This window comes from Leptonychotes weddellii, chromosome 8, assembly GCF_054177405.1.
Source record: "Leptonychotes weddellii isolate Sample4059 chromosome 8, ASM5417740v2, whole genome shotgun sequence".
Taxonomy (NCBI): domain Eukaryota; kingdom Metazoa; phylum Chordata; class Mammalia; order Carnivora; family Phocidae; genus Leptonychotes; species Leptonychotes weddellii.
The window spans coordinates 31,308,337-31,332,600 of NC_138376.1; the positions used below are offsets into that span (position 1 = coordinate 31,308,337).

The following is a 24,264-nucleotide window of genomic DNA, read 5'->3' on the forward strand; positions in this document are numbered from 1 at the left end:
TTTTTTTTTTTTTTAAGATTTTATTTATTTATTTGATAGAGAGAGTGAGGGAGCACAAGCAGGGGGAACAGTAGAGGGAGAGGGAGAAGCAGGCTCCCCGCCAAGCAGGGAGCCCGATGCGGGGCTCGATCCCAGGACCCTGGGATCATGACCTGAGCCGAAGGCAGACGCTTAACCATCTGAGCCACCCAGGCGCCCCGAGTCAGACCACTTCTCATCACCTTGGAACACAGTCCTGTTTGAACCACCATAGTCTCTCACCTGGATTATTGTTGTAGCTTCCTGATTAGTATCCCATCCCCCTTAGAGTCTACTCACAACAGCTGGAGGACTTCAAAGACCTACATGATCTGCCCCTGTTGCCAATCTGACCTCTTCTACTACTTTCCCCTTGACGTCTTCGTCCATACAGGCTTTATTGTTCCTTAAACATAGTAAGTTAGGGCTTTTGCCCTTGTTATTCCTTTTGTCTTCATTCCTTTGTAGGTTTATTCCCTGATTCTTCATCTTCTCAGAGAGGCCTGTCCTGGCCACTCCATTAAAAATGGAAATACCTGAGGGCGCCTGGGTGGTTCAGTCAGTTAAGCATCTGACTTCTGATTAGGTCATGATCTCAGGGTCCTGGGATTGGATCCGGCGTCAGGCTCCATGCTCAGCAGAGAGTCTGCTTGCCCCTCTCTCTCTCTCTTTCCTAAATGAATAAAATCTATTTATTTATTTATTTTTTTAAAGATTTTGTTTATTTATTTGACAGAGATACACAGCGAGAGAGAGAACACAAGCAGGGGGAGTGGGAGAGGGAGAAGCAGGCTTCCCGCAGAGCAGGGAGCCCAATGCGGGGCTTGATCCCAGGACTCTGGGATCATGACCTGAGCCGAAGGCAGACGCTTAACGACTGAGCCACCCAGGCGCCACATGAATAAAATCTTTAAAAAGAAATAAATAAATAGCCTCCACTCCTGTTTCCACACTCCCAACTTCTCTACTCTGCCCTGTGTCCTTTTTTTCATAGCACTTGTCTTATTTTAATACTTAGTATTGTCTGTCTCCCCTATTAAAATATAAGCTCTGTAAGTTTCTTCTACACTAATTTCAGTACTCAGAACAGTGCCTCACATATAGTAGGCACTCATTGTTTGCTGGGTGAATGGGTTAATGGTAGTAAGGTAGGTAGGAGCCAAATCTACAAAAGACTTGGAAGCTATGTTCGGGATTTAAAGCTGTCTTAAAGACAGTAGGGGGCTATTGGAGAATATGGAGACCAGTTAGGAGATTGTTGCAGGCAAGAGATGACGCTGATCTAGGTTTACGCAGAACTGTGAGGGATTTGAGAGATAGTCTGTCAGGTAGAATTGAATAGGACTTGGTAATTGATTGCATATTGGGGGTGAGGGCAGGGGATGAGGCAAGCCTACCAGGTTCTGGCTCAGCATTTGGTGGACAGTAGTACCATTTACTTAAGACATGGAACACAGTGAGTAGCAGAGACCTGAAAGGAAAAGAGGAGTTCAGTTGATGACAGGTGAGGTTTGAATTGCCTATGGCTCATCCAAGCGCTGCTATACAGGAGGGAGCTGGGGTGAGTGTCTGGAGTAAAGGGAAATCTACCTACAAGCACAGATTTGGGGTTTGTTAGCACATGGAGACAAAAGTCTGCCGCATCCACCTCCCCCATTTAGCTTTTATCACACACTGCCTCTGTCTTTTTTTTTTCCTAAGATTTTATTTATTTATTTGACAGAGAGAGTGAGCACACACAAGCAGGGGGAGTGGCAGGCAGAGGGAGAGAAGCAGACTTCCTGCTGAGCAGGGAGCCTTATGAGGGCTCGATCCCAGGACCCTGCGATCATGACCCAAGCCAAAGGCAGACGCTTTACCGACTGAGCCACCCAGGCGCCCACACTGCCTCTGTTCTTACTGCACTGTTCCCGTGTAACATTTTATCTTTCTGCTTGGATTATTACATCCCTTTTCAGATGCCCAGGCAGCTTGTAGCCTTCCAGTAGTCCATTATAAAAATGGGTTGTGCCAGGGGCACCTGGGTGGCTCAGTCGGTTACGTGTCTGACTTTGGCTCAGGTCATGATCTCAGTGTTCTGGAATTGAGCTTCCTGCAGCGTCTAGCTCTGCATTCAGTAGGGCGTCTGCTTCTCCCTTTCCTTCTCCCTCTGCCTCTGCCCCTGCCCTTGTTCATGCTCGTGTGCATGCGCACACACATGTGTGCCCACTGCCTCTCAAATAAATAAGTTCTAAAAAGGGGGCGTCGTTCCATTGAAATCTGAACTCCACTGCCTGGCCTCAAGGCCCTCCGCAGTCTGGCTTTACTTTACCCATCTAGCCTTATTTCTTGCTACTGCCTGTTAGATACTCTTGTAACCAACTGTTCCTGCCAGTGTTGTGACCCACGTCTGGAGCACACTCCTCCAGTTCCCGTACTGCCTGTTCAGAGTCTGACTGTCCTCTGCTGTCATCACCTTTTACATGCCTGTGGTTTACACTGCCTCTATCACTCATGTTGGCATATAATGAAGCGCGACAACGTGTATAGAACAGAGGTGAAGAATGCGCAGTCTCAACCCAGACTACCTGCCTTAGATAAGTTACTTAACTTTCCTATGCTTCAGAGTCCCCGTCTGACACTGGGTAGAATAGTAGTAACTACTTCTTGGTGTTATGAAAATTAAATACAGTGTTTAGAACAGCTCCTGCTATATAACTGAGTGTAGCGTGTTTAACGATTATTCACGGGCATCGCTGTCTCCTTGGCTCATATTTGTACATTTTGTTTCTCAAGCAAGATCGGGAACAGGAAGCCCCTGGGAACTGGAAGACAGTGGGGGCATCGTTGCTTTCACTGCACCCGTCCGTGTCTGTTACAAGCCCATGCGAGGCCTGTACTGTGCCTGATGGGTAAAGTTGAATTGACCTCTACATCCCTCACCCACGGTTTGCCTTTGCTAATCCATTTCCTCTCCTGTTCTAGGTCCAGGAGTCCCGCAGGATGGATCAGATGATGAGGACGAGGAGTGGCCCACCCTGGAGAAGGCTGCCACAATGATGGGGGTGGGCCATCATGCGGAGGTGGTCGTGGACCCTGAGGATGAGCGTGCCATTGAGATGTTCATGAACAAGAACCCTCCTGCCAGGTGGGGCTGGCATGGCCTGGGATGTGGGATGTCCGGTCCCTGTGGCAGCTTTTTGCAGGGAAGCATATGGCCTGGCAATTTTGGTTCCATGCCTTTGGGAAGGGCCTGAGCATAGCTAGTTTTGGGGAACCAACTTGGCAAAATTGGCCCCTCCTCGGTGGGAATGACCCAGACCTCCTGCCCATCTGTCCACCTGTTGTAGAACTGCCCAGGCTTCCCCGGGAAAACAGCTCCAGGGCCTTTTCTCATGCCTCCAGGGCGATCCATCCCATTGGATTTGGTTTTGGCCTGCTTGGTTTTCTTAGTGCTAAGCTCGATTTCCTTGGCCGGGTCTCTTTCATACTCTCAGCGTCATTTCAGCCAGGGTTTCTCAGCCTTGGCATTACTGGCATTTTGGGCTGGATAATTCTTTTTTTTATGGAGGCTGTCCTGTGCGGTGGGGGATGTTTAGCATCTGGATGATTTCTATTCCCTGGATACCAGTAGTGATCTTTCCTACAAATCGTGATAACCAAACAATGTCTCCAGACAGCAAAATGTTCCCTGGTGGGCAGACTCGCCCCCGGGTAGAAGCACAGTGTAATGCCATATATCCTAAATGGTAGCTCCAAAACATGTGGGCATTGAAGGTCCTACAATCAAACTCTTAAGCCTGTAGATTCTGACCCAGGGGAGGGGGAGTCTCGGATAAAAGTCCCTCAAATAGTTCATTCTGACCCTGTGATACTTACGTGACAGTGTTTCTAGGCTTTGGGGGGCTAATGCATCTTTCGTTGGCTGATAATACTGAGAATAAGACAGGAAAGCTGAAGGAGGAGTTCTGTGGTTGCTTGTTTGAGAGCACAGAGTGAGGAAATGAGCCCACTGCCCACACTGATGCCCAGCAGCTGAAGTAGACGTCACAAAGTGTGTTCTGGGCTGGTGTGTTTGTCCAGCCAGAGAGCCCCTCGGGTTCTCCCTCAGCACCTCAGAACTCCTTGGTAACACAGCATTTTGACAGGACTGGCCGGATGATTTTCTTGCCTGCAACTACCGAAAACGGGGGTTGCCAACAGTCTTGAGAAATGACAGCTGACAGCTTCTGAAAGCAAGCCCAGACCCACGTGAACTCAGCGGTCAGAGGCCCATGCAGTTGGGGGCGTGTTACAGTGTACCGTCAAGTACCTGAACTTTAGAACGTGAAAGGCCAGGCTTTAACTCCCACCAAGGCTGTGAGACCTTGGGGGAGTTACTGACCTCTGTGGGTATCAGTTCCTGTGTCTGAACAAGGGCAGCAGTGACACCTCTACGGGATGTCGCACAGCCTGTACGAGATAACATCTGCAAAGCCCTACCTCTGTGCCTGGTGTTGAGAAAACAGGAGACGTTTTAAATATACCTTAGCAGCCTCCGAAGACACCATTATTATACCAAAGCCCAATGTAACAGTAATTTTGAAACCATCATGATAAGGTTATGTTTGATACACTCTGCGTAAGGAACCTGAGAAAGATATCATTGATGTTAGAAATCTTTCCATAAATTTTAATAAATGAAATTGGGGGGAAAGTTTGTGTCATAGTCCCTACTTAATGGCCTCCAGCTACTTGAAATCTTAGAAGGTAACTGAGATGTGTCTGGCCCTCTAGAGAGGACACACCAGGACTTTGTAACGGGGAGCCCTCCGCATATTGCCAGCACATGATAGGTGTGTTTGAAATAGGCAGTGCTTACTGCACGCTTGCTGTGTACTAATAGTTCGAGTAACATACAAACGTTAATTCTTATAATTCTCATGCTAACTTTATGAGCTAGGTACTGTTATTATCCCTGTCTCGAAGACTGAGGCATAGAGAGGCGAAGGAGCATGCCCAGGGTCATACAGGGAGAGGAAAAGCTAGGATCTGAACCCAGGCCGACTGACTTCAGAGTTCAGGTTCTTCCTCCCTACAGCTGTCAGCTTTGTCCCAGACTGAATGACTTTTGGGTCCTCTGCACCCTGCAGGGATTCTGCAGTGGTTGGTAGGGCCCAGGGAGGCTGGGGCCACACATCCCAGCGGGATCACAGATGTACTGGAGCTCACAAGGGGCTGCGCGGGCTGCCTAAAGCCTCCTGGACTGACCACAGCCCTCTGTCCTTCCCTCCCGCACCTCCCTTACTTGTAGGCGTACCCTGGCTGACATCATCATGGAGAAGCTGACCGAGAAGCAGACGGAAGTTGAGACGGTTATGTCAGAGGTGTCAGGCTTTCCCATGCCGCAGCTGGACCCCCGGGTTCTGGAGGTCTACAGGGGGGTCCGGGAGGTGAGGGCCGAGAAGAGAGCCATGATGGAATACCCTCCCAGGGGCTGTGGGCTCCCATGTAAGGCTTTCTCTCCTCACACAAATGAGGCACAGTGGCCAAGAGCAGACTTAAGAGCCCGAGTGTGTGGGCTCAGATTCCTGCTCTGCCACTCACGTGTTTGGTGGCCTTGGGGAAGGTTCCTTCACCCTGGTCTTCCTCTCCCCACCTGGAAAACGAGGGTGCTAAGAGCACATCCTTACAGGGTCCTTGTGAGCATTAAGTGAGCTAAGCCATGAAAACCACAGAGACGAACCTGGCACAGGGCACACGGCTTCCGTGTCATTGGCAGTGCTGATTCTTCACCCTCGTCCGCAGGTGTTGTCCAAGTACCGCAGTGGGAAGCTGCCCAAGGCCTTCAAGATCATCCCTGCGCTCTCCAACTGGGAGCAGATCCTCTACGTCACGGAGCCCGAGGCCTGGACTGCAGCCGCCATGTACCAAGCCACGAGGTAGAGGCTGGGGGTTGGGGGGAGACAGGCTTTCCCTGCCATTGTCATTACGTTTTAGTCTTGCCCCAGAGCTCTAGCTGGAGCTTCTTTAGATCACTGTTTTCCCAGCTTTCTGGTTTCATGTCTCGGGGCCAGGACCCCGTTGAGACTCCACTGTGGTAAGTTTCCACAAGCGGGGCTCATAACTATTAGGGGACAACCACTGGTGTGTCAGAGGGGCTCCTGAAGTCTGTGGCTCCCCAGGCACGCTTGGGTCCCTCGTAACAGCAGGGTAGAGAGAACCCGTGCTGGGGAAGGAAGGGGGATAGCACAGAGTTCTGGCTGTCCCTAGGACAGTGCTCACTCTGGGTGCACCTTGTACCCCTCCTGTGCCCTCTCTCATCCGACTCAGGTGTCGGGTGCACACAGCTGACTCCCACACACCCCTCACATCTTGTGTGCACCATCCACGGTGATATTTAGAGCGCCAGAGCCAGGCTCTTGAGTGACCTGGATCTCCCCCATATCCTTCCTCTTCCCGGCACCCCCCCCCAAAAAAAAACCCTAGGATTTTCGCCTCTAACCTCAAGGAACGCATGGCTCAGCGCTTCTACAACCTTGTCCTGCTCCCCCGGGTACGAGACGACATCGCTGAGTACAAACGACTCAACTTCCACCTCTACATGGCACTCAAGAAGGCCCTGTTCAAGCCTGGAGCCTGGTTTAAAGGTGGGAGCCCAGGAGGCTGCAGAGAGGGAGGGGCTGGAGCTCCTGCAGGTGAAAACAACAATCTGGACTTGGGAGATGACTGTATCTGCTCTAGCGCCTTTCTCTCACCCCGGACTCAAGGTGACCGCCCCTCTGACCCTCCCCAGGGATCCTGATCCCACTGTGCGAGTCTGGCAGCTGTACCCTGCGGGAAGCCATCATTGTGGGTAGCATCATCACCAAATGCTCCATCCCTGTGTTGCACTCCAGGTAGTGTTGGTGGGTGTGGAGGACAGTCAGTCAGGAGATACCCTGACAGGAGAATCCCAGGATTGGGGAGGGGAGGGAGGGCGGACAGAGTGGAGAAGGAGCTGGAACCACGCTGGATCTCTGGCTTGTTTATGCTCCTGAGCGTGTTGCTGCTCCACTAGAATGTAAGTTCCCCCAAAACAGGAGCCCAGTGCCTGGCACATGGCAGGTGCTCAGTAAATAGTTGAGTGAATGAATGAATGAATGAATGAGGAACGTGGGAAGAGAGTGTTAGGGGTGGAGATCTTCAGATACTCGAATCTGTTCTAGCCAGATACTGAGACAAGGGGCTGAGTGAGAGGTGGGGACTTGGGGCGCATCTGCGTAGAGCTGGTAGCTGGGGCCGAGGGGGTGTCAGATTGGGTAGGTGAGAAGAAGGCCTGAGATGGCCCCCTTAGGAATAGCACAGAGCAGGGGCCAGCGGAGGAGGAGAGGGGAAGGAGGGACAGGAGAGGGCGGATCTTCCCTCCAGCATCTCCTTCCCCACCAGCGCGGCCATGCTGAAAATTGCCGAGATGGAATACAGCGGTGCTAACAGCATCTTCCTGCGACTGTTGCTGGATAAGAAGTATGCGCTGCCCTACCGCGTGCTGGACGCCCTGGTCTTCCACTTCCTGGGCTTCCGGACGGAGAGGCGCCAACTGCCTGTGCTCTGGCACCAGTGCCTCCTGACTTTGGTCCAGCGCTACAAGGCAGACCTGGCCGCGGACCAGAAAGAGGCCCTCTTGGAACTGCTGCGGCTGCAGCCCCATCCACAGCTAGCCCCCGAGATCAGGCGTGAGCTTCAGAGCGCTGTCCCCCGAGATGTGGAAGACGTGCCTGTCGCCATGGAGTGAGAAGAGTGATTTGCCCTGGTCTGAGGGGCATGAGGGGACCCCAGGACTCCCTGTTGGTGACACGGGGCTTTTACAGCTGAAGTCGGGACAGATCGGGACGGTGAGAGAGGTCACAGGCATCTATGACTCCCGATACCTGACAGGGAGGACTGGAGGATCTGGCTGGCTCCCTCTTCCATTCCACGTCTTCGTCCCTATTCAGTTCTGAGACCTGACCTGAGGTGCCCCACGCCAGTGTTCCCACTCCCTGGCTGGGGCTTGGAATAGGTTCTTTCTCTCAGGCTGTCGTGTTAACATCACTGCGATGTGGAAAAAAAACCAAAGGCAGGTATTTATTGAACTTCTGTGTTTTGATGTGATCAATGGAGATCTTTTTGCTTTCCCTCTTTAGCTGGAGAGAAGCTCTTCCCTGTTCCTATCTAGGAGTGGATTCTTAACAGTTTACAGAGGATACTCCCCCCACCCCACCCTACCCCGCCGCCCCCTGCCTTATTCTGTAAGTTTGTGTCTCCAGGTAGAGCCTCCATAGAGGCAGAGGCTACTTTGGGGGAATGCCAGCGACCAGGAGGTGGTTTAGAAGATGGTCCTGTCTCAGTTGTGTGTGGACTGCTACAGGAGAAAGTCCCTAGAGAAAACTGGAGCTGCAGAGAATAATAAGGTCAGGCCCCGGAATGAGTAGATCGGGAGTCACCACTAGACAGGTTTCCTAACTTTCTTGGCTACTTAAAGCTTTAGACCAGGGGTTGGCAAACTAGAATCATATGCTGGTTTTCTTACAGCCCATGAGCTAATTGTGATTTTTACATTTTTTAAATGGCTGGGGAAAAAATTAACAGTATTTTGTGATAGGTGAAAATTATATGAAATTGATTTCAGTGTCCATAAGTAAAGTGTGTTGGGACATAGCCATCCCTATCCATTTGTATTTTTATGGCTGGGCTGCTTTCATGCTACAGCAGCAGAGTTGAGTAAGGTTGGACCTTGAAGAGTGCAGGGGTTAGGGGCGGTAACCCCCTCACGTAGCCAAAAATCTGTGTATAAAACTTTTGACTCCACAAACATAACTACCAGTAGCCTAGTGTTGACTGGAAGCCTTACTGATAAAACAGTCCGTTCACACATTGTGTAAGTTACATGTCATCCGTACAGTATTCCTGTTTACCATTACCATAAGTGTATGCATCTATTGAAAAAAATCTGCATATAAGTGGACCTGCCCAATTCAAACCATGTTGTTCAAGGGCCAGCTGTACAATCCTTCTAGAACCCTTCTTGTTTGCTTTTGATGAGTTCATTCCAACCCAGTTTATATATTTGGGGAGAAACTGATCACGAATTTCACATTTCTCTGCACATTTGTCTTTGAGAAACGACGTGAAACTTGCCCAGCTGCGGCAAGCCAGGTAGTACAGACTGCACAGGCCTCAAACACCAGCACTGCCTCAGTTTACCTTGTGTGGGGAACCACACCCACACCTGGTGTCATAGCTTGCCTTCCACAGCCTTCTAACCTCTGCTTCCACACACACACACATACTTCAGGTCTTTTTCAAGATAAAGGGCCATATTGTATATAGGTTCCTTAACCATTTAAAGTAAAAACTAGGCTATCCACTTCATTTCCTTCTTAAAAAAATGTGTCATTCATTAAGTTTTTGAGTATTGTGCCTCAAGCCTGTTTTCCCATGAGCCCTGTGGTTTTTATTGTGCAATTTTGCATGGTGCAGTGAGTTTTAGGAATGCGTACATCCCATTGTAATGCAGAACTGACTATATCTGGGGCAGAAACCAAATGGCCCACAGAGCCTAAAATATTTACTCTCTGGCCCTTTACAGAAATGGTCTGTGAGGACCCCTGCATCATGACCCTTGACTTCTGTTCTGCTTACATCGTGCATTCTAGAAGCAGCTTTTCCCCATGCCAGCATCCAACCCAAGAAGCCAAAGCCAGGTTTATTCCAGAATCTTTATTAAGGTAGCATGATGGTCCTGGGCCACCAGCCTGGACCTTGTGGCCTTAGGAAAGACCTGTGTCAACAGGGCTTGCCTCCCTCTCCAGACAGGGGCTCAGTCACCTCCAGTTTATCCCTGCTCCATCCCTCACCCCCAGAGGATGGGGCAGAGGGCCAGAGGGAGAGGAGGGCATGGCCCCACTCCAGGCTGTAGCAGCTCCTCAGCCACAAAGATCCTCTAGCCAGTAGCAGAGGGGAGGGATGCAGCAACCACCAGGGTTACCACCACCTGTGGGGTGGATGGGCCCCACCACACCCTCTTACAGTTGTCCTCAAAACAATTAATAAATTAAAACCACCTCTTCCTTCAGCACTGATCCCCCTCAATCATACAGGAGAAGCTGAGCGGCAAGCAAAGCAAGGAGGAATTGGTTGGTTCTGCCCCTCTGACAGAGGCCTGGGCCGGCCCTCTGGGAGCAGCTGTGAGCGTGGATTATGCAGGCGCCTCCAAAGTATGTCAAGAGGAGCTGTCCAGACTGTTTCCCCTCACACATGTCTATCAGAATATCTGAAACTTCTTCAGAAAGACCCCAGTCCAAATGCAAGAACTCTGGAAGGTGCAACACCTTTATAAGGCACTAGGGGCATGTTGGCATCTGAGAACGTGAGAGCCCCAGATATAAGGGGGCCTCAAAAAGGAATGCTGGTACATGTATTTTACCTACTTCAATTTCATTTCTGACCAGCCTGGCCCACCGCCAGCTAGGATCAGGGAAGGAGCAGAGCTGGTCAGATACAGAGAAAAAGAGGAGCCTGGCCGGCCACCCAAACATGACTGGCCGGCCAGGCCCCTTAGTGCACACTGCAGGGATAGGTAGGGCCTGACCCCTTCTGCTTTGCAAGGGGTGAATAGGAAGGAGCCCCCTCAGGCTTCAGATGTGGCGTGGTTCGTTCCTGCAGGCAGGGAGGGGGGGTGGCAGTGTCCCCTCCTCTGCTGCCAGTGGCCACTGGAGGGGGCCTCTCCGGGGCTACAGGTGGATGGCTGTGACATCTGTGGGAGTGCTGGTCTGGCTGGGCCCCTGGCTACTGGAGCCCCTGGGGGCTTTGGGCACCGGGCTGGGGGAAGTCGCGGCTTCTCTGAGGCTCTCCCTGAGGGCAGCTTCGATCTGCTCCTGACAGGCCCGCAGGCAGTCCTGCAAACGGGGAACGGTGAGTAGTGACTGCTGGGTGGGATGGCAGAAGGTCCCCTTTGGGACTAAGGGTCCACTTCCCACAGCATCTGATGGCAGATGCGGGGGAAGGACACCTTCCAGCACACAGGGAAGTCTAGGGAGGTTAGGCCACAGCCCAGCCCCAGGAATCAGCCTTCAGTTCTAAGAAACTGCCAAGAGGATGTGGCAAGGGGGTGTGAGAGCAGCCCTGCGTGTGACAGCAGATCCTCCACCCCCACTCCTGCATACCATTTGGCAAGAAAAGGGCACCCAGGGACAGTGCCTTCAACCCACCCAAGACACCTGCTCTTCCCCAGACCAAGGCAGGAGATAAAAGGCCACACGAGCCCCAAAGGTGGGGCTCCTGAAACCAGGAGCAGGAACTAGGTTAGGGATGCACGCCTCCCTCTGCTGGGGGCCCAGGGAATAGCACTGCTTCAGGAACTGCTGAGCCACCGTGGCGCCCCGGGGGCCTCCGCTGGCCGGCACTCACCACCTCAGTGCCTGTGATCCCTGCCAGCAGCTCTGTGAGCTCGTCCCCAGACGTGGAACACGCACCCAGGCCTTGCACTGCAGCCCCAATGCTGCCCGTGGCGATCATGGATGGCGGGTACATGGCGAAGGTGTAATCTTGGAAAGAGGGAGGCAAGCATGAGGCAAAGGCTTAGTGTGGACTTCCTATGGCTCAGAAAAGTGCCAGGCAGCGTGAACAGGGCAGGAAACTCCCTGCAGTGAGCGCTAGAAGAGCAGTAACGGAGGAGGGCAGGAAAGGGCCGCTTTCCTAGAGGGCACCAGGGTAGACCGCAAACTCCCACGGGTCCATCAGGTCCAGGGGGGTTGGGAAGTGAGCCTGACCAGGGACCGGGGAGTGAATGAGGCTCTTCCTGATGTGGAAACAAAACCAGGGTCAAGAAGACCTTGGTTCTGCTCCCAGCTTCATCACTGTGAGACCTTGAGCAAGTCACTTCTCTCTCAGCCCCTAAATACTGGGGGGGGTCTCTCAAATCCCATACAGCTCTGATTATGTTCTGCTGCCTTTTCTGGGCCCCCTAGTCTCAAGAGGGGATGGAATATTCACAAATCTTGAGAGGAATACAAACCACAGTCCGGTTACGTGCCACCCTTCCGAGGCTTCGGAATTTCCTCATTTGGCAAAAAATCTTACCTGTAGCACAGAGGGCCAAAAAGGTCTGGGCATGTTTTTTGACCAAGGCTTGTCGGTCCCGGGGCAGAGAGAGCCGGTGCAGAATCAGGGCCAGGAAATCATGGGCAATCACTGCTGCCAGGTCCCACTTGAGCTTCCCCAAGACCAGCACCTCCCAGTCCTGGAGGTTGGGAAAGAGGGTGGAGTCAGTGGCTGAGGAGGGAAGGGTAGGGAGTAAAGCAGAAGTCTCACAGGGAAGGAAGCCCATCAAACTTGAAGGTCAAGACCCCAGTTCTGCTTCTGGGTGTACAGACTTGGTGCTGTGGAATGGGGGGGTCCAGGGCACAGAAGAACTAGGGGAGTTGGCTTTGGGCACCTACTGTTCGCTTACTAAGTGCCAAAACTACATGTTTGATAGAAACAGTCTCTTTCAATCCTGTTTGGTTAGCTTTCGGGGGCCAACAATGCAGGTCTTCTGACCTCATGCAGGGCTCTGGGCACTTCCCCAGCCAGGGCTGAAAAGACTACAGCAAATACCACCGACAGCATCATAACCTTGAGCCTCCTCGGAGGTGAAGCAGAAAGACTCCGAAATCCCAGGGACTTGAGAAAGGGCAGACCACCACTAGCCTCTCCTCCAATTCTGCATCCCAGCCAAGTCCACACCCCTTGAAGAAACCAGAATGAACGTGAGGCCACACCTTCTGTGACACAGCCACTGAACCAAGCCTGAGGTTCCTCAAAGGGGAGGTTACCCAACCCAACCCAACCCACATCCCGTTGGTGGGACACTGCGGCGGGGGGGGGTCTGAGATGTAGCACCCCGTTCCACCCTTTTTACCTGGAACCACAGTGGCTAGTGTCATTTAAGTCTCAGGAAGCCTAGGGGAGGCCAAGCCAGAAAGGATGGGTCCAGATGATCCCTGAGGGACCAAACCCTATCTTCGCCTGCTTACACCTACATACCACTGCTAGGTCCTGGAGGGAGGCTGGGAGCCCCACCCCAATCCACTCGTCTGGGGTTCCTAGTCCCGGCCCCATTTCTGAGTTGCACGCATGAGGATTTCTTCATTGTTTTATCTCAGGAAGGAACTCATGGGTTTGGCCCCTTACTGAGGCAGAAATGGCAACCCCGCCCAACCTCTTCCAGGTCCCCGGTCACAGCTGTCCCTCTCCTGGCCCCCACCTAAGTGTCATCCTCCCCAATCAGCCCCAAGCCTCTCACAGGGCCCTACAGAAAAGAGCCTGGCCCGGAGGCAAAAGAAGCTGGGCAGAGAAGCCAGCATTCTACTCATGCTTGTCCCAGTGCTCCAATTTCTAACTCAGAAGTGAACAGAAAGCACCTAGCCTCCAAGGAACCATCTGGAAGGCAACTTGGAGTGGGGCTCTCCCTGTGGGGAGGCAGGGGGTCCCATGTGAGGGAAGGCAGCCACCTTACCCGGTATCCGGGCAACTCCTGAAAATCTCCGCCCTCGCTTGGCGGACAACACACCCCTGGGAGTTATTAGTGGCAGTGGCTTGGTAGCTTCCACATCTGTAGGCTTCAAGGCCCCCTGGGCTAGCCAGAAGACCCAGACCCTCCTCATCCGCTTCAGGGCAGTGCTTCCCCCTCCTTCTCTGGGCCTCCACTGGGCCTCTCTGCTGCACAAGGATTTGGACCGACTGGAGTTCTCTGCAGTCCCTTCCAACTCTGACCTTCTAGGAAGGCATCTGCACACTCCACCCCCAGCTCAGGCAGAGGGAGTGGAGGAAGAGTCCTTGTGGCCTGTTCTGAAAAACTCCCCTCACACAAAGGCGCACACACCGTGCCAGTCTTTTCACAAAAAGGAAGTCCCCTTCTACCTTCCAGCCCAAGCCCCTCCAAAAACATCTCGCTCGCTGGCCCTGGAAACCGGCTCCACCTTCAGACTGGCCAAGAACTACCAGATTCATCACAAAGAGCTGTGGGGCCTCCCGGATTCCCAACTCCGGCCTCCTACTCCCATCTCTGAGAGCGACTTGGCAGGAAGAGGAATCCTGTTCCTCGACAAGCAGCAGTCGGGGGGCCCCCAGTACCCTGGCTTCTTGGCCAGCCAATCACAGCAGCTTGCATGCTGCCCTCCTCCCAGGAGATGGGGCCCAGAGACTCCTCTCAGGGTCAGGAGAAGACTTGGCCGGGCCGTAGAGCAAGGTGGAGGAAGGTGCCAGCTCACCCATCCTCTCCCGCTGGCCCCCCCAGGAGATGATCTGCCTGCCCTAAATAACCTCTCCCAGATCCAAGCAGCTCCCCCACCCTCCTTTCCAGGCTCAATGGGGAGAGCCTTGACTCTCTTGCCTTGCCTCAGGAAGAGCCCAGCCCAAGTTCCCAGCAAGAGGCCCAGGGAGCCACTTCCCAAACCACAGGAGTGACAGAAGCTCCCCACAGGGTTATGAAAGACCTCGGGCCCGAGTGGGTGGGCCCGGGGAGGGGGCAGCATGATCACATCGGAAGCAGCTGCAGCTCAGCTCCCCGGCTGTCCCTCAGCTCTGGCCTTTGACTGAGGGGGAAAGGGAGAGGTGACTCCACCAGGCCTGAAGCAGCTGCTCAAGTTCCTCAGAACGAGGACAAGAAAGGAGCTATCTCTTCTGGGATATAAAAGGAAGGAAACAAGGTGGGATGACAACTCCTTGGCCCTTCCTGAGAGCAATCAGGGCCTGGCTTTAATCGCCTCTGCGAGGCTTTTTAATCACAAAGTCCACACTGGGACAAAGACTCAACCAAGGCAGCCCCCTCCCCCACATGAAGCACATTCCACTCCCCCACTCCAGTGGGGGTGTGCAGGCATGTCCTTTTGCTGCCAATAAATAACTCATGGTGGCTGTGTAAACCCAGAGGCAAAGTACTAGTGAGTATAGACATGCAGTTTGACTTGTTGCTATCTGGGGGAAAGACCAGGAAGGAATGGCACCCCCTGGAGGTTAGGAGAAGGGGATTCGATTCGTGCTGGCAGCTCGAGCCTGGGCTGGGGCTACCCTGACTGTCCCACCGCGGTGCCCCACCTTTTGCCCCCCAAAATAAGCTGCCGCTACCCTCCCCAGGGGCAGAAAGCCTCTGAGGTCTTGGCTTTCCTCTTCCTGGTAAGTGAGGAGGTATTATTGTGTCGGGGGTGGGGAGACTTATGCACGCACCCGCAGCTGGCGGGGAGAGACAGAGTGGTCGGTGTAGATGCACAGTTTTTCGATGGTCAGGGGCGTAGTCTCGCGCAGCTTGGAGGCCAGCAGCATGCAGACCGCACCCAGGAGCTGCAACTGCGCCTTTCGGGTGGGGACGCAGGACAGGTAGCGATCCAGGTAGTTCATGGCCAGGGGGAAGACTTCCTCCTCACAGCGCTGCTCCTCACAGACCTGGGGGAGGGCGCACAGTCACTTCTGGGGCGGGGGCATGGGAAACGCTGCAGCACTAAAGGACGGGGGCGGGGGGGGCGCTGAAGGGAAATGGATGGGGATCGAAAACATGGGAGGGGGGATAAGTGTACCTTCGGTGACAAGGGCTAACATACGGAGGAGGATGCGCCTTCCCCAAGGTGACGCCCCCCACGTCCTCTGAGTTGCCTGCCTCCTTTCCCCCTCCTCTGGGGGGGGGTGGGGGGGTACGCCAGAGGCTCCCTTCCTTAAGAAGGATTCCAAACTGAGATTGCCCTCCTCCATGGCGAGAAGGGGGTTGGGGAAACGGAAGAGTTACCCACGGTAGCCGGAGAACTGGGACCTTACCCCCATTACCACCACCCACTGCACACACCCAAAGGGAAGGGAGGAGACTCCAGCCGCTGCCTCCCGCACTTTTCATTTCCCTGACTGCCGGAACAGCGCGCGCGCCACCCCCACCGTCTTCCCCGCCAGAACCCCGCGACAGACACAGGAACCGACTCTGGGGCGGGGGCGGCCGAGCCCAGGGTTTTCCAGGCGCGCTCTCCTGAGAAATCCGAGCGGGGGAGGGAGGCAGGAGACGCTGAGAGAAGCCGGAGGGGAGAGGGTTGCCCTGGTCCCGCTTTCCCGGCCCGAAGAGAGGGCTAGTGAGGGTGCCAAACGACCGGCAGTCAGAGTTAGGGCTGGGGAAGGGAAAGGGACACCACGGAGGCAGTCGGCTGGCTAGGGTGCCCGAGTGAAAGGCCAGGCCCCGGGGATCTGAGCCACCAAAGCATCTTGCTGATTGCTGTTGGGACCAGGATGTCCCGACAGGGCAGCCCGGGGATGTCCGGAGCCGGGCGGCGGGGGAGGGGAGACCCTTCCGGGCGATACCTCCAGCATCCAGTACGCCAGCACCTTCCGCATGTGCGGCTTGATCTCCCTCTGCACACATTGGAAGTAGGAGGCGCGGGGCACGTAGCGCTCCTCCAGGCGGAGCAAGCTCTGCAGGACACGCTGGTCCCCCAGCAGTCGCGGGTCCGGCCCGGCCCGGGGCGCGTGCCGGGTGCCCTCGCAGCACAGCAGCTCCATACTCGGGCAGCGCACGGGCGGGCGGGAGCTCGGGCTCGCGAGCCAGAACGCAGGCGGCGGTCGGGAGAGCGCGGGGCGCGGGTCTGGTGCTGGCGCTGGCACTGCGCGGCCGAGCCCCAGCCCGCCCGCGCCGGCGCGCGCGCCGCTTCCCTGACAGGCGCCCCGCCCCTCGCGACGATGTAGCAACCGTGGAATGCTCGAGCGGCGCAACGCACAAGGGGCGGGGCCGCCGGAGCCCCAGACGGAAAGGGCTGGCTGGCCGCCCCCTCCCCCCAGGCGGCCGCATTGGTCGGCGGGGCGCGGGCCGGCCGGCTTCCGGGCGCTCCCGGCCCTTCTGAGCACCGGGTGGAGAGAAGCTTCTTGGAGGTGGGCCTCTTCCCCCACCGACCAGCCCTCCCCTTTTGCTTCTCTGACTCTAGCCGCCCAGGAAAGAGCTTTCTTCCAAAAGGTTGCTCATTCATTCGTCAGACCCTGCTTCACCCCCTGAAGGCTCGGGGGAATAGGAATGATAGTAAGCTAGCCACTTCTTCACGCACACCGATCTGAGCACTTAACGTGTAACAACTTACTAAAAATCCTCACGCAAACTCTACGAGTCAGGTAGGAGACTAATTTCGCAGATGACGAAACTGAAGCACAGTGAGTGTCACAATCATAGAGTCTGTGGCAGAGCTGGGACTGGGAAGCTGAAGTCTGGCTCCAGAATCCGTGCCCTGCACCACAGCCAGGGAAACTGCGATCCCCAGCCCGGCAAAATTGGCATTGCCTGCGCGCTGGTTAGAAATGGCCCACCCCGACCGGCGGGGTCCAAATCTGCATTTCAACAAAATCCCTGGGGATCCCTGTGCGCACAGTTTAAGTATGAGAAGGACTGGTCTAAATCTGCATATTACAGAAATACAACAGGGCGGAAAGGCCATGGATTCAAGGCCTCACCTTGTCATTAAGTTGGCTGGGTGGCCTTGGACAAGCCCTGAAGTCGGCCTTAGTTTCTGTTTGAGGAAAACATGGGCGGAGAAACTAGATCCTCTGAGAAGGGAGTTCCTGGCTCCGACTCTATGAAATCTTCCAGTTGCCATTTCTCCACTTCCCAAACTTTGGGTTACTTCTCAGTTTCCCCAAAGCTGGATTCTATGTGACCAAGAGGCTGACCACAGGCCTCCCGGAAAACTCCAAATGGGAGAAGGCCTGAGGAGATCCCTGCCTCTCCTGGGGTCCTCCCCAGGAAGGAGCCACTAAAGAAGTGAGTTGTTAGAGAAATGAGTTACAGAAGAGGCAAGTTTTACGCTAAGCATTTTTCTCAATGAATTGTTTTTTGTTTTTTTTCTTTCTTTTTAAGTGACCTCTATCCCCAAGGTGGGGCTCAAACTCACGACCCCAAGATCTAGAGTCTCACATGCTCTTCTGACAGAGCCAGTTACATACCCCTGTTCTTTTTTATATAATACATTTTACTATCATTTTCATATCATAGGAATATTCATTTACACTACAGAAAACTTAATATGTAGAAGCCACAAAAAAAAAAGGAAATAACTACCTACAATTTCACCATCCAGAGACAACCCTTTAAAATGTCAGTGTTTATCTTTCTACAATTGTTCTATGAATAAACACATATTTTTAGGAATAAGATTGCAAGCTGTTTTGTACGCTTTTCTTTTTCACTAAAAAATACTGTTAATACTTTTTCCATGTCATTATATATTCTACATTTTTAATGGCTACGTAGTATGCCTTTGGTTAATGTATTAAAATATATTTTATCAGAGCTGTATTGTTGGAAATTTAAGTTGTTTCTAGTTCTTCCCTACTAGAAACAATACTGTAAAATATTTTTGTCATAATATCTTGGTGCACACTCATGATTAATTTCTAGAAGTGAATTAATTTCTAGAAGTGGAATTTCTCAATGTAAGGTTATGAAACATTCTAAGGCTTTTGATACAGTTCTTATTACCAAATTTCCCTGATAAGAAGCTGAACTGAGGGGCGCCTGGGTGGCTCAGTTGGTTAAGTGTCTGTCTTTGGCTCAGGTCATGATCCCAGGGTCCTGGGATCGCCCCGGACTCTCTGCTCCTTGGGGAGTCTGCTTCTCCCTCTGCCTGCTGCTTCCCCTGCTTGTGCTCGCTCTCTGTCAAAAATATAAATAAAATCTTAAAAAAAAAAAAAAAACTGAACTGATCTAATGAACAAACATTAGAAAATTTGAAAGAGGCGCCTGGGTGGCTCAGTTGGTTAAGCGACTGCCTTCAGCTCAGGTCATGATCCTGGAGTCCCGGGATCGAGTCCCACATCGGGCTCCCTGCTCAGCAGGGAGTCTGCTTCTCCCTCTGACCCTCCCCCCTCTCATGCTCTCTCTATCTCATTCTCTCTCTCAACTAAATAAATAAAATTAAAAAAAAAAAAAGAAAAAAACACTACCAACTGGAGAGATGAAAATAGTATATCAGTAATTATATATATTTTTAATTCAAGAGCACTTGTATCAACATGTATGTATGCCATGCGCCTTATCTGATCTTGTAAGTCCTTTACTCCTGTCTTCAAAAATACAAACATGCAGTTGCCTTAGCTAATCATTGCAATGCACTCTTTCATGAAAGAGAACACTAAATTTAAAATTATAAAGATTGGGTATGAAGTTCTGGGGAGGCAAAGGTGTGGAAGTGTAAGAGGCTTTTAGGGTGCAGGAGGACTAAAAAAATGTAGCTTTTGGGGGCCCCTGGGTGGCTCGGTTAAGCGGCTGCCTTCGGCTCAGGTCATGATCCCAGGGTCCTGGGATCGAGTCCCGCATCGAGCCCCACACGGGGCTCCCTGCTCGGCGGGGGCCTACTTCTCCCTCTTCTTCTGCCTGCTTCTCCCTCCTTGTGCTCTCTCTGTGTCAAATTAAATAAATAAAATCTTAAAAAAAAAATGTAGCGTTTGAAGTACAGAACCAGAAACTAGATCTGTCTGAAGGAAGGTGTTTCTTTACTTTCAGAATTATTGAGTAGTACTGTTGAGATAAGAAAACTGTATCTTTGATGAGAGAGTAAATCACCATTATTTCATATCTTAAAATTTTTTTCCAGTCTTACTGAGATATAATGACATATACCTGTTAGAGTAATTTAAGGTAGACAGCATAATGATTTGATATATGTATATGTTGCAAAATGACTACCACCATCAGTTAACAACTATCACCTCACATAGTTACAGTTTCTTCTCTTCTGATGGGAACTTTTAAGAACTACTCTCTTAGCAACCTTCAAATATACAGTACAGTAGTTAACTGTAGTCACCATGTTGTGCATTATATCTCCAGAACTTATCTACCTTATAACTAAAAATTTGTACCTTTTGACCACCTTCACCATTTCCCCTACCTTCCACACCTCCCCACCCCCCTGCCTCTGACAAGCAACAATCTGTTTTCTGTACCTGAGTTTGGTTTTCATAGATTCCACGTAAAAGTGAGATCATATAATACTTGTCTTTCTCTGACTTATTTCACTTAACATAATGCCCTCAAGGTCTGTCAGTGTTGTCATAAATGGCAGAATTTTTTTCTTTTTAATGGCTGAATAATCTTTCACTGTATATGTATGCCACATTTTTTATGGAGAAAAAACTGGACAGATGAAAAGTGGAATATTAGTAAAAATATTTTGACATATTATTAGACATTTACATGTCTTATATAAATGAATTACCTATTTATGTCCTTTGCCCATTCTTTTATATGAATTTTTTTCTTATTGATTTATAAGTGCTCATTACATGTGAAGAATATTTACCCCTTTTCATATTTATTCTTTGTCATATATGTTGCAATTTTTTTTTTTTTTAGTTCATTGTTTGCCTTTCACTTTTGGTTCATGGGAGATTTCTTTTTTCTAACAAATAAAAGGTTTTTATTTTACATAGCCTTATCTACTGATATTTTCTATAATGACTTCTGCCTTGCCCACCTTAAAATTATAAAAGCACTACAAGAAAATGTAGGAAATATTTACAGATGAATATTTTTTAGCACCTAGGGAACTTGTTGAAAATGCAGGTTTCTGGGCCCTGCCTCAGGGCTTTTCATTCTTCAAGTCTGTCATGAGGCCCCCAGAATCTGCATTTTCATGAGTATATAAAGTTGGGTGTTTTTTTTTTCATGTATATATTGTTACTTACCTTTATTCCCCTTATATCATATTAAGTGGGGTTCTAGCCTTACTTTTCCCAAATTATCACCCAAAGTTCCCATGGCACTGATTTAACAATCTGTTCTTTCTTTCTCACTCTCTTCTCTGCAATAAGCATCCCTTGGCCTGGTTCTTGCACTTCAGACTATGCCTTATTTTTGGCATTCACGGCCAAAGACTTTCACTGGGAATTGGCCCTCAGAATTCTTGCAGCTTTTGTCTATGGAAATTCACTTTAGGGCGCCTGGGTGGCTCCATTGGTTAATCAAATGCCTTCGGCTCAGGTCATGATCCCGGGGTCCTGGGATCTAGTCCCACATCGGGCTCCCCCTGCTCTGTGAGGAGCCTGCTTCTCCCTCTCCCTCTGCCTGCCACTCCCCCTGCTTGTGCTCTCTCTCTCTCTCTCTGTCAAGTAAATAAAATCTTTAAAAGAAGAAGAAAGAAATTCACCAGGTCTTTAGCCCAATATCAAGCATAAAAGTGTTTCAGAAAAACACTAAAAGCTCATCCAGTGTGAAATAACCATGGTCCCTTCACTTCCAAGAGAACTGGCCTTCAACTACAACAAGAGATATGTAAGTTAGCACGAAAAACTCCAGTTAGACAATGATATGAGACAGAGAAAACAGAATCTTCTTCTCTACAGACCTCTAAAATCATGGCAGGACCTCTCACTGCCCTCCCCATCTCTTCATTCCCCCTTCCACCACTAGTCAGCCCATTAATCCTCTCTGCTTGCCCTTTCTTTCTTTCTTTTTCTTTCTTTCTTTCTTTCTTTCTTTCTTTCTTTCTTTCTTTCTTTCTTTCTTTCTTTCTTTCTTTCTTCTTTCTTTCTCTCTTTTTTTAGATTTTATTTATTTATTTGAGAGAGAGACAGAGAGAGAACGAGCGGGGGGATGGGTAGAGGGAGAGGGACAAGCAGACTCCTTGCTGAGCATGGAGCCTGATGCGGGGCTCAATCCCAGAACCCTGAGACTGTGACCTGAGCCGAAGTCAGACGCTTAGCCGACAGCCACCCAGGTGCCCCTGCTCCAATTCTTTATTCATCCTTCGACTCAGATCCAACCTCCTCCAAGAAGCCTCCCTAGGACAATCCAACTACAGGAACCAATCCTCTGGCCCCCAAACTCCTTACAGATCCAACTGCACATGTTTCTACCTGTATACTTGGCTGGCTGGTTCTGGACCTGCTCTCTGTCCCTATCCAGATTGTAGTTCCTAGAAAGGGGAAGAGAATCCAAATGTATTGAGATCCAACTATATGCCAGGCACTGGGCAGGATGTTTATGATCCACCATCTCAGCCTCTAAGAATGGTTTTTGGATGGGAAATCTGAGGTCCCATAGAGTTAAATAACATACTGAAGGTGTGCTTAGCTCTTCCCGAACCGTCCCCTTTTTAATGCTATATTGCCTCCTCTTGGGAAGGGACTGTGTCCTATATGCCTGGGTCTCCTCTGCAAGACCTAGCACTGTGTTGTGACCACCAGCAAGAATATCAGTCCCTTATGGAGGGCTCACTGGGTCCCAGGCACTGTATGAACCTGATAGGTATTAAATCGTCTCATTTTCACATCAACTTTATGAGAAGTATACTATTATTTCACCCCATTTTACATAAATGGAAACTAAGACTCAGAGTAGCTAAATAATTTGCCCAAGGTCACACAGGAAGTCAGTGGTAGTAGCGGGATTCAACCCGGGCAGTCTGGCTGCAGGGTTCCTGCCCTTAACTAATTCATTCTTCTGCCTCTTATGCTTCTCCCATGAGTGTGTGTTGATTTATTGTCGAAGAGGCACACCGAGACCGCCCAGTCCTGGAAGGTAGGGTGGGAACTTGTACCCTGGGAAAGGGAAGTCTGGTCTGCAGGGCGTTTTGAGGGATACCTCTGCCTCACCCTGGGCTGGGACTGCCGTGCCCAGGGCTGAGTCATCCTGAACCTCCAGGGCCAGGGAGCCGTTCTCTACCAGCCACTGTCCTCGAAGGAGGCAGGTGAGCTCAGTGCAGCGCCAGGTCGGAGCGGCTCCTGACATGTTGGCTGATCTGCCTAGGGGACTTCACCAATCACCTCTACCTCAAACGAACAGGGGCTCCCCTTGTTTTTTGTTAAGAACAACAACAACAACAAAAAAACCCAAAAACGACAAAGCAGTGACCCGGGCCAATATGGGAGGAGTTTCTGCCAGGTGCACTCAATTAGAAAAAGTTGCTCAAGGAAATGGCAAGTTAGAAGAGGGGTGGGAATGGAATGCCACAGGTCAGATGAAAAGCTCCAAGAAGGAAGCATTACAATGTTTCTTCCTCCTCTTCTTCCTTCTCCCACTCCTCTTCCTCTGCGACACTGAAATGTCCCCATCTGGGAACTGAGGGGGTGAACAAAGTTCTGAGGGAGGCTCAGCTCCCCTCCCTTCCCCCCATCACCTCCCACCCCCCGACTCCACCCTCACTCCCCTCACTCCCGGCCTGACTACCTGTCTCCATTCGGTGGCTCAGTTACCTTCAAACTCATTGAGAGGACAGGTAGACGCAAGGCACCCCTAGGGTGGGGAAAGGCTCTGGAGTCAGGCTGCTGCAGTGCAAAGCCTGGCTCCAGGTCTTATGACTCCGAGGGAGTTACTGGAACCTCTCGGTCTGTTTCCTCTTTTGTCCAATGAGGATAACTAAACAGGCAGAAAACGTCTCACCCTGGCTTAGCACATGGCGAGCCCTCGAAGACGGTAGTTTCTGGGGCGCCTGGGTGGCTCAGTGGATTAAGCGTCTGCCTTTGGCTCAGGTCATGATCCCAGGGGATCTGCTTCTCCCTCTCCTTCTGCCGCTCCCCCTGCTAATGCTCTCTCTCTTTCTTAAATAAATAAATAAAATCCTAAAAAAAAAAAAAATGGTAGTTTCTGTTGTCGTTGTTTTTGTTGTTATTATTGCCTCTCTCAAGGGGTACCCAATTATTATTATTATTATTATTATTATTATTATTATTATTATTGCCTCTCTTAAGGAGTACCCTTTCTGCTATGGACATGCACCCAGAACCCCTCAGAGGAAAGCAAAAGTCTGAGCAGCGGAAGCCCCCCTCCTGGGCAGGCAGCTCTAGCAAACGTCTATGATCCAGCTCATGATGTGAAGCGTGTGGTCAGGGGTGAGTGGTGAATGCTGCAGGGCCCAGGGCCACAGGGCTCCGCACTCCCCATCCCTGGCTTCATGACTGTGGGCAAGTTATACCACCTGCCTCAGTTTCCTTTTCTGAAAATGAGGATAATAATAGTACCTCCCCTACAGAGTGGTTGTGAGGCTGAAACGGGCTCTTTTGTGTAAAATACGCAGAACAGTGCCTCACATATGGTAAGCCATTAAAAAAAGTTAGTTGTGACTGTGGTAGTTAAAGACACAAACTTCTTCATGCATATGGACTATTTATGATAATGTAATACAATGGATATGAAGGCACCTGCCAAATAAAACACACGAGGGATTACTCTTGCGGTGGCAAAGGTTTGGCAAATTCTTTGCCTCAGAGAGGGTGAAGAAGACAGCATTCTAGTCACTGAAACAATCTAGTACACCAAACGTGGTCTGAGAG

General features: G+C 51.1%; 3 protein-coding genes across 7 annotated transcripts in view; 2 read left to right on the top strand and 1 right to left on the bottom strand.

The window, feature by feature from the left end:
* TOMM6 (translocase of outer mitochondrial membrane 6) overlaps positions 1-24,264 on the top strand; it is a 401,564-nt gene that overhangs the window by 94,548 nt on the left and 282,752 nt on the right. The window lies entirely within an intron of this gene.
* Positions 2,955-8,109, top strand: BYSL (bystin like). Of its 3 annotated transcripts, none has more exons than XM_081828218.1 (6): positions 2,955-3,145; positions 5,291-5,408; positions 5,785-5,918; positions 6,466-6,626; positions 6,773-6,875; positions 7,405-8,109. In XM_081828218.1, the coding sequence occupies exons 1-6, from the start codon at positions 3,054-3,056 to the stop codon at positions 7,748-7,750; spliced, it is 954 nt and encodes a 317-aa protein (XP_081684344.1). In that variant the 5' UTR covers positions 2,955-3,053; the 3' UTR covers positions 7,751-8,109. The 3 variants fall into 3 exon arrangements, with proteins under 3 accessions (XP_081684344.1, XP_081684345.1, XP_030879464.1); XM_081828219.1 differs by having other exon boundaries at positions 5,291-5,363; XM_031023604.2 differs by having other exon boundaries at positions 2,957-3,145; positions 5,291-5,429.
* Positions 9,703-24,264, bottom strand: part of CCND3 (cyclin D3) — a 90,879-nt gene continuing 76,317 nt past the window's right edge. Inside the window, exons 1-5 of one of the 3 annotated variants that reach the window (XM_006729192.2) lie at positions 16,315-16,648; positions 15,205-15,420; positions 12,079-12,238; positions 11,407-11,543; positions 9,703-10,895 (exon numbers count right to left, since the gene is read on the bottom strand). In XM_006729192.2, coding sequence (XP_006729255.1) covers positions 10,731-10,895; positions 11,407-11,543; positions 12,079-12,238; positions 15,205-15,420; positions 16,315-16,512 — 876 coding nt within the window. In that variant the 5' untranslated portion in view covers positions 16,513-16,648 and the 3' untranslated portion in view covers positions 9,703-10,730. Of the gene's footprint in view, positions 10,896-11,406; positions 11,544-12,078; positions 12,239-15,204; positions 15,421-16,314; positions 16,649-24,264 lie in introns of those variants that run through there. The other 2 variants (XM_081828220.1, XM_081828221.1) reach the window with 2 other exon arrangements.